Source organism: Procambarus clarkii, chromosome 23 (genome assembly GCF_040958095.1).
Source record: "Procambarus clarkii isolate CNS0578487 chromosome 23, FALCON_Pclarkii_2.0, whole genome shotgun sequence".
NCBI lineage: Eukaryota > Metazoa > Arthropoda > Malacostraca > Decapoda > Cambaridae > Procambarus > Procambarus clarkii.
Genome location: NC_091172.1, coordinates 15,988,368 through 15,998,610, shown reverse-complemented (window position 1 = coordinate 15,998,610; position 10,243 = coordinate 15,988,368). Strand labels below are relative to the sequence as shown.

Sequence of the window (10,243 nt, the reverse complement as noted above, 5' to 3'; positions counted from 1 at the left end):
TCTATATCTCTCCACAGTTAGTATTTTAGATTCAGCTATTCGGAACAAAATTTCCATGTAGCACGGGCTCCCCATAAACCCATAAATCTCTCCACAGCTTCAGCAGGGCTTATATCTTCCTCTTCACCTCATTATTATAAACACGTTTATTCAGTATTCTAAATCTGTTTTGAATTGCATCCTTACATTTCTCGGCATAAATGATCATGGAATTTTGGTAATATTTTAACAAGACCATCGCCCGCTTCTTAAAATCTTGGCTGTTGATTGGTCGAAGGGTTTGTTGTGCACCCCATACTCATCGTGTGAGTGGTAGGTTATTGTGCACCCCATACTCGTCGTGTGAGTGGTAGGTTATTGTGCACCCCATACTCGTCCTGTGAGTGGTAGGTTATTGTGCACCCCATACTCATCGTGTGAGTGGTAGGTTATTGTGCACCCCATACTCATCGTGTGAGTGGTAGGTTATTGTGCACCCCATACTCGTCGTGTGAGTGGTAGGTTATTGTGCACCCCATACTCGTCCTGTGAGTGGTAGGTTATTGTGCACCCCATACTCATCGTGTGAGTGGTAGGTTATTGTGCACCCCATACTCATCGTGTGAGTGGTAGGTTATTGTGCACCCCATACTCATCGTGTGAGTGGTAGGTTATTGTGCACCCCATACTCATCGTGTGAGTGGTAGGTTATTGTGCACCCCATACTCATCGTGTGAGTGGTAGGTTATTGTGCACCCCATACTCGTCCAGTGAGTGGTAGGTTATTGTGCACCCCATACTCATCCTGTGAGTGGTAGGTTATTGTGCACCCCATACTCGTCCAGTGAGTGGTAGGTTATTGTGCACCCCATACTCATCCTGTGAGTGGTAGGTTATTGTGCACCCCATACTCATCCAGTGAGTGGTAGGTTATTGTGCACCCCATACTCATCCTGTGAGTGGTAGGTTATTGGTACAGTGGTCTGCGTCCTCGACTCACAATCGAGGATCCTGTGTCTGATCTCGTGGAAGAACTGAAATGGTTTGGCACGTTTCCTTTCACCTGAGTTGGACTGCATCCTGGGGAGGGAGGGCCAGTAGTTGGCCCAGACGAAGTCTCCCTATCAATTAGACATCTCATATCTTATTGATAATAAAGCTATCTTGACCTTATTAGACCCCCATTTAGATCATGCAGAACTGCAGATCAGCTTTATTTACATCCTCTTCAAAGACGATGAGAGAGGGAATGACATGATTGAAGTACAAAGGGTAAAAGGGTATAACATAGGTGAAATAAACAAGCTTTTAAATGTATCAGCACAAAACAGAACTGGAAACGATGGATATAAACTGGAGAAGTTTAGATTCAGGAGAGACCTGGGTAAATACTGGTTTGGAAACATGGTCATTGAAATATGAAGTTACGGAGTAACATAATAGATTATTAGTAACATAACTGTTATAGTTACGGAGTAACATAACAGACGCGTGATCGCTGGATTACTTCAAGCTCAAATTAGACATACTCTATATATGAATGCGTTTGGGTGGATATAAATAGAAGCTGCCTCATTAAGGCCAATAGGCCTCTTGCAGTTTCCTATATTCTTATGTTACTTAGTGGCGATTTTGAGGGAAAAGTGCTGAAAAGTACTTAGCATGATACAAAACTTTTGTTAACGTTGTTTGAGATTCAGCTACTGGGAACAAAAAGTTGCAAGCAGCACGGGGTATGGCGCGCCCGTCGTACTCACCTGGCACAGGTGAGTACGACGGCTGATTGGTTGAATAATGAAGATTAAGCCACCCAAGAGGTGGCACGGGCATGAGTAACCCGTAAGTGGTAGTTTTTTCTGCAGGGATATTCCTGCGCGGGCCCTAAGACTCTGGCTGGCCCACTAAGTGTTAATTGTTCCTTGTATCTGTTTTACTTAGGCGGGGGATGAGTATTTATGACTCGTATGTTTGCTTCAGTAAGATTATGCCCAATGTGGTTAACAACTTCTTCTGCTCTGTTGCCACTTACAGGCATGAGTAAGTAAGTGGTAGAAGTTTGTTTTGTTGACATGTTGTTGTTTTTTAGATTTAGCTACTCAGAACGAAATGTCTATGTAGTACGGGCTATGGTGAGCCCGTAATTGAGTTCGGTTATTCGCGATAACCTTGTTACTCTGATATTTGGGTCAAAGTATTAAATAGAGGTGGGGTTTCCTCCTTTTTCCTTGTTTCTTTTTCGCTTCTGTTTTAGTCTTGTTTTAATAACATTTTCTTGGTGGCGGATGTAGGTGCAGAATGTTCACTAGTGAGTCACATTCTTTAACGGCTTTTCTAATCATTGTAGTCGCTGGGGAATGTGCATCTAATGCAGCTGCTGTCGATGGATTAATGTTGAGTTTGATGCGCAGGCCTTCAGTAGCTTCACATTCCAGTAAGTAGTGCAATAGTGGCGTCTCTGCTTCTGTTTCACAGATATGACACTCTTTAACTATTGGGTTCATTACCTCCCAGCATCACTTGTAACCAAGTCTGAGTCTGTGTATCGCTACTGCAATGTCTCTGGATATCTGGACGTCAATGAGCCTGGAGCCCAATTCCTTGAGAAATCTCAAGGCACTCTTTCCCCAGGGGCCATGCTTCTCAGACGCTATGGGAACAAAGGTGTATCGACCTTCCAATCGCCTGTATTTGGCTAATTTTGCTGTTTCCCTGTGGTTGGCCGTCCCACCTGCTTGATCAGCTCCGAGGTGTACATAGGTGTCAGCCAGGGTGGATACACATGTGTAGTCCCACACCAACTGTCTACCCTCCTTCCAGGAGTATATGGTGATGCCATCAGGGCGAAGTGCGGGGAAATCCGAGTTTAGGACCCCTATAGGATACGAGGTTCTCTCTCCGCTGGGCACCTAGCTGAGACGAGGCTTCTCTTGATGATGCAATTGACCTCGTTGTGTCTTGCATGCCAGCCCTTTGTGCTTCCGCAATGCAACCCATGCAGTCCATATTGGTCTGCCTCCACCCTGTTGCAAATACACTTGTATTCAGTGTGAATTGGGGCACCAAGGCGGAGGGCCACTGCTACACTCTTCACCCATGGATGGACCCCATTTCGCCAATTAACCTTTCTGCTTCCGCCCAAGTCAGCATTGGCATATGAAGCATTATAACAAACTAATTAGAAAAAGTATATAACTGCAACTATGAGGAAAAGAGTTTCACTAGATAACCATGTGAAACGTGAGTCTAACGATGATAGATGGTGTCAAATGACTGCACGCATATGTTCTATATTAACCTTGAAACAATATAGTTTCATTTAATTCCCTGAAAGCCAATGTCCATGTCCTTACAGGACAGTGTTGGGAAAAGTTAAAGTACTGCATCACTCATATAATATATGACAGCACATTAATGTAGGTGTACAAGATAAGCGTAGTATGCTGACGATTGGTGACTGATAAGAGTGTGGGGGGGGGGGCAAGGCGCCAGGAGCCGGTTAGCACGAGACTTATCTAGTTCGGAGGTTCCCCACCTGTTCATGCCCACACCCACCACACCTATTTTGTCATTATTAACAAGCTTGGGTACACAGCATTTTGTGCCTACACTTTCATACTACCATAACACCAATAATTATTTGTATACGTGGGAAACGAACTCTGAAAAACAGAGTTGGCAGGTGGCTGCAGGTAATGAATCCCCCAACGGTGAACATTCCAATTGTAAACTATGTGAACAAGAGCTGGGACATACTCTCCAACACTATGTTTGTGATTGCTCTCTTATCAATGACTTCAGACCAAATGATATGAGGTACTTTGTGCTCTGTAACTATTTTCCCAACCACTTGGTTTGGACGGTAGAGCGACGGTCTTGTTTCATGCAGGTCGGCGTTCAATTCCCGACCGTCCGAATGGTTGGACATCATTCTTTCCTCCGTCCCATCCTAAATCCTTATTCTGACCCCTTCCAAGTGCTATATAGTCGTGATGGCTTGCCACTTTCCCCCTAATATCTCCCTCCCTCTGTAACTACTTCATATACTCCCTGTCCTGTGTACACTTATGTACACTCACGAATATTGGAAGATATTCTTGTGCTCTACCAAGAGTTTGCTATAAGAGAGAATGTCTGTTTGTCTGTCTGCCTAAAGTTGCATGTTAGGCGCTTGGGCCTTGCTTCATCTAAATTGACAGATTTTGAGAGAATTGACAGTCTGGGGTCCGGGATGAACATATTGGCTGGTCGGAGTCAACAGAATTCAAAAGGGAACTGCGTGCCAAGGTCACAGTCAGACCCCCCCCCCACCCCACCCCATGACGATTTTGATCAGTAAATATATACTGGGCATTAGGAAACTGTTTTCTTATTAAGTAGCTTATGTATACACAGTAATATGCTGTAGATCAAGATCAGTAGATCAAAAGCTAGCTGTGAGTTCATCTAATATTCCCATTTCAAGTTCAAGTTCAAGTATGTTTATTGAGATAAACAATAAATACATCTCAAAGGGATAGAGTAGCTTAGGCTATTTCTACCCCCCTCTACTTCAAGTCCCTCAAGGGGCGCACAAATTCAGTGAGTACAAATAGACATATAACAGTACAAGAATCCCATTTAACATTGCATACAGCAAGTACAGCATATAATTGTTACATTCTTGGGGCAAAATTCTTGTAGCTCCTAAGTATACTGTCTATTATACCATTATCACACATCCAAACAATTTGATGTGGTACACTATTTATTTCCTTATTTCTATATTTTTCAATAAGGTGACACTCTAATACATAATGTTCTAAGGTGTGGGCGTGCGGCATACTACATAATTCCCATCTCGCAGGATGGTTAGTCATACGTGGAGTCAGGAGAGAATGTAGCGAGTAAACAATATACTCGCTCTAGTCTCTCATTAGCTTAATTGCAAAACTCATTAGCATTAATTACAAAGCTATATTCTTTTCCATAGTTACAGGTAACATTCTTTCCATCCTTCCAACCTATAGGAGGATAGTGAGGTGTAGTCCAATCACATAAGCAATCGACAAGCGATTAATCATCCTTGGACACATTCAGAGGTCACGACCTCTCCGTAGGGTACAGTCGCACCTTACGGGTAGGGTGCAGTTGCACCTTGTTTGAGTGCAAACACTCAAACGACAAGGCCGACGGGTACTTATCAACTGGGTGCCAAGTCATGTGGGAATAATAGGAAATGACATTACAGACGAAGCTGCAAAACTTGCAACTAAGAGAAGAAATGTAGACATTTACATACCACAGTCTGTCACAGGTTAAGAAAGTAATTGCGAACAGAGCAATGCAAAAGATGTACGGTGACCACAACACAGCAGTTGCAACATCAGGATCTGCGAGTTGGTACAAGAATTCAACCAACTACGAACCACTTAGTCTGATGAAAGGGAGGAGTAGATCAACAGAAGTACACTTACATCGCATCAGTCTTGGATACCCATGTGCATGGGAAATAAGCTTACAGGTTCCGGAAGATGAGAGGAAATGTCAGCACTGTAGGTAGAAAGATGCCCGACAGACCACTGGAACATTATCTAATACAGTGCACAGTTACAAACTTATTAAGATTTCAACTTAGATTCAACAGAGCAGAAGTTGTTAAACACGTGGGACAAAATCTTGTCCCATGAATGAAGCGACCATACGAGTCATAAATACTCATTACTCCGCCCAAGTAAAACGGAAACAAGCAACACTTAAACAAGCAACACTTAGTGCGCCAGCCAGAGGCTTAGGGCCCGCGCAGGAATATCCCTTCCAAAAAAAAAAGTGATTACGGGGAAGTGAGGGTCTAGCTTTTAATAATTATGCTTCGCCTAGTAGTCTTGTTGTACATGCTGAGGTATAATTTAACCATTCTGGCGCTCTCCGATCCTGTATACAGTACAGCTAGTCCTGGAGCTTGGCACTTAATTAATGTACAAGAATGTAACAACTCTTGTATATATCTAAAAAAAAGGTGTGTGATTGTGGAGGCTAATAGATCAGCCTGGCATTTCATGTTCTCACCGTTTTTAGCCAGTGTTGGTTTGTTTTTGTATTGAGATTGGTATTTTCTCCCCTGTATGACTAGCCATCCTGTGAGATGGGAATGTTGGATGAACTTATAGCTAGTTTTTTATATATACACTCTAATCTTTCATATAGAATAGGGTAGCAGCACATTGTTGTGTATACCTAATCTTGTTAACAAAAAAAAGTTGATGAAATTTTAATCTGTGTCTTCACTGTATTTTTAACTGCAGACTGATAGTAATTGATCAAAGAAAGCATCAAGCCGGGGAGACTACGCGGGATATTCGCAAGGCGCACCACTGAGCATGCCAATACGAAAACAAAAGGACAAAAGGATAGGACGAGCGATATCCAAGGCATCGGAATTACTAAGAATTCTATTCAGGGACAGTGCCCGTGGTTATATCCCCCAGTACATACATGAAGGAAAGCAAGACAAGCTAATCTCCTGAAAATCGGGACACTCTACAAGGAAGTGGACAAATGTATACTGAGTTGCTAATAAACAAAAAGTCTATATCTTTTTTTTTCATATGCATGTGATGTAAAAAAAGTACAATCATTGGCAACGCAACTACTATGGTTGCTCGGTATATATACATACTATAAAACAGTAATAAAATATGATATTTCTTAAAACTTTAATAAAAGAATATAATTATAATAATAGAATATTAAATATTATATCAAGATATTATTTGTGTTTTATTCATATCAATGAGATCCTTGGAGACGAACTGTACCAGCTGTCCATTACACGACCAGGAAATACGACTCTATGTTGTTTACGTTTACAACAACAACAACAAACACGAGCACATGGAGTGAAGGAAAGTCTTAAGTTATTGTTAGTATCTTTATGAGTACTGTTTACTAAACTTATGTAAATAAAGAACATGTGTTTCGCGTAGATGGTTTTTCTGGGTTTTACCCCGTTCGAATGTTGATGTCAAGCATGTGTTTCAGAAGGAGAGACAATAATGGATGACTACGAGCAAGACGGCAGCGAGTTACGGCTGCCGGAGCTGCAGCTTCCTGAAGACTTGACGGCCGACACCCTAGCTGACGTAAGGATGTTTCTAAACTGTTGCAACGGGGTCAGAAAATGAAGGGGGGAATACATTAAATTTCCGTGGCGCAGTGGTAAGACACTCGCCCGGTGCTTCATAGGCGATTGATTGATAAAGATTAAGCCACTCAAGAGGTGGCACGGGCATGAATAGCCCGTAAGTGGTGGCCCTTTTGAGCCATTACTAGTATCAATAGATGATACTGGAGATCTGTGGAGGTGCGACTGCACCCTGTGTGACGGGAGATGTTTCCGTGCTTCATAGGTGCTTTAGCCTGGGTTCTTATCCTGGTTGGGGAGGATTGACTGGACACCAATCCTGAACTGTAGCCTCTGTTCACCCAGCAGTAATGGGTACCTGCTTGTTAAACGATTCGCTGAGGCTTTGTTATATTGTGTTATATCAAAACCTAACACAACCGTACCTTATGCCCTACCCTGCCTTACACCCTTCCCTGCTTTATACCTTACCCTGCCTTATACTCCTTCCCTGCCTTATACCCCTGCCCTATTCCCCTACCCCTGCCTTATACCCCTACCCTGCCCTATACCCCTACCCTATACCCCTACCCTGCCCTATACCCCTACCCTGCCCTATACCCCTACCCCTGCCTTATACCCTAACCTGCCTTATACCTATGCTACTTTATACCATAACCTGCCTTACACCCTAACCTGCCTTATACCCTAACCTGCCTTATACCCTACCCTGCCTTATACTCTATGCTGCCTTATACACTATACAGCCTTATACCCTGTGCTGCCTCATACCCTACCCTGCCTAATTCCCAATGCTGCCTTATACCCAATGCTGCCTTATACCAAATGCTACCTTATACCCAATGCTGCCTTATACCCAATGCTGCCTTATACCCTACCCTGCCCTATACCCTTCCCTGCCTTATACTTTATCCTGCCTTATACCCTATCCTGCCTTATACCCTATCATGCCTTATATCCCCACCATTCTCCATTCCCCCATCCCCTCGTCCCCAGCATCCCAAACTCCCCCATCCCCTTGTCATCCTTCCCCACCATTACCCCCTCCCTTGTCCCCTCGTCATCCCCACCATTCCACACTCCCTTGTCCGATGGCTGTGGCTGTGTCTACCGGGCTGTGGTGGGTATGTGGGCCTGCGGGCCGCTCCAAGCAACAGCTTGTTGGACCAAACTCTCACAAGTCAAGCCTGGCCTCGGGCCGGGCTTGGGGAGTAGAAGAACTCCCAGAACCCCATCAACCAGGTATCAACCAGATGCCTTCCCAAATGGTCTGATGTTCCCATCAGAAAGTTGGGAACATCAAGTGATCTGATGTTCCCATCACTGAAATATAAGAAAAACAGTTAAAAAATGAAATGAAAATATGAACAAATAAAAAAATAAACTATACTCACAAAATGAACGGTATGATAAACAACACAGCTCAATTCCAACACAATTCACACAAAATAATTAAATCAAAATGAAAATATATTAAAATCTATGAAAATTCAATTTATCAATGCAATCAGAAACATTGAAATGTAATTGTAACATATTTAGTAAAGCATGTGTGTTACTCTTACATACAACAGATGGTGCTGTTTTTCAAGAAAAGCATAGTTTTACCTGTCACAGGTGTGGCATCTATAATTATACTTACGAAATGAACAGTATGGTAAACCACTCAGCTCAATTCCAACACAATGTCACACAAAATAATCCAATGAAAAATAAAATAAATCAAAATCTATGAAAAAAAATTTATTAATGCAATCTGAAACATTGAAATGGAATTTGTGACATACAGTATTTGGTATAGCGTGCATGTTGCTATTATGTGCAACAGATGACTCTGTTTTTCAAAAATGCATGTTTTTACCTGTCACAGGGATGGCATCTATATAGTAGATATATAAAAAGACGCGCCTATTCGATTGCAACGTTGTGTCAAAGTTTCAAAGCAATCGGTGAAGAACTTTCGGAGATTACAGCATGTGTTGCTTTTAAGTCCAACAGATGGTGCTGTTTTTCCAAAAAAGAATGTTTTTTCGTGTCACAGGTGAGGCATGTATATAGTAGGTATGTAAAAAGACGAGCCTATTCGAATGCAATGTTGTATCAAAATTTCAAAGCAATCGGTAAAGAGGTTTCGAAGATTTCCCTCATGAAAAACACAGGAAAATACAGTTTTTCAGAAAAAGCAATATTTTTTACCATCACAAACGTGACATCTATATAGTATGTATATAAAAACCTGCTCGAATGTGAATGGAATGTTGTTTGAAAATTTCAAAGCAATCAGTGAAGAACTTTGGGAGATTAGCGGTTATGCACAAACGAACATCTCCATTTTTATTTATATAGATTGGGTGATTTGCATGAAACTTATACACCTTACTGAATGTATACCTATCTGTAAGGGTGTCAATTTTGGAGGAAATTGGTTGATGTCAACTGCAGCCCACAGGTGGCAGAATCTTAGGCTTCATTTATTGTCAATAAAAGTAAATTAACATAAAAGTATTTCTACTTCCATTTTTTATTCAATTTACATGAAACTTACACCTTATATGTAGAGTTTATGTCTCTACAAATAATATTAGACTTTTTCCCCTAAGTTTATTTATTGATTTTATAAATAGTTTTAAACGTGATATATTTGCATAAATTTTTGGGGAATGTTGACTATTTGTATTAGTAAAACTAAATATATTTTGGATAATCCTGTGAAGTAAAATCCTTTATTATATGCTAATGTGATAGATGAATGTCATAGAAATGATTTAATTTGAAACTTGTGGTTGTGAAGTTTAATTGAAAATGTGGAAAATTCACAGGAAAAAAAAATATAAATTCTCCCTTTCGATTTAGGTTGCAATATTGAAACATGGAACAGGTGCAGCCCTTTTCATATACAATTAGTAAAAAAAGGTTTGGTTGACATTGAACAACTTTGAATGTATCGCATTATGACCCCTTAAAGAGAATTTGATCTAACTGAAAACCCCCATTTCTGTGGGGAGCCCCTACGGCTCCTTGGAGCTTATCGGGCTAATGTATGTCATATTAGACCGGGACATTAGCTATGAAGTTCAGACCTACCAGAGGCCAGCGCCAGAACCTGGCCCCTTCAGAGAGGTTTCAGGGAGCATCTACCCCTTG

General features: G+C 41.6%; 1 protein-coding gene across 2 annotated transcripts in view; it reads left to right on the top strand.

Moving 5' to 3' along the window:
• Positions 1-6,761: 6,761 nt before the first annotated feature.
• LOC123764041 (uncharacterized) overlaps positions 6,762-10,243 on the top strand; it is a 17,332-nt gene continuing 13,850 nt past the window's right edge. The window contains exons 1-2 of one of the 2 annotated variants that reach the window (XM_045751517.2): positions 6,762-6,877; positions 7,000-7,097. In XM_045751517.2, the coding sequence (XP_045607473.2) occupies positions 7,011-7,097 (87 nt within the window). In that variant the 5' untranslated portion in view covers positions 6,762-6,877; positions 7,000-7,010. Of the gene's footprint in view, positions 6,878-6,996; positions 7,098-10,243 lie in introns of both variants that reach the window. The other variant, XM_045751516.2, reaches the window with a different exon arrangement.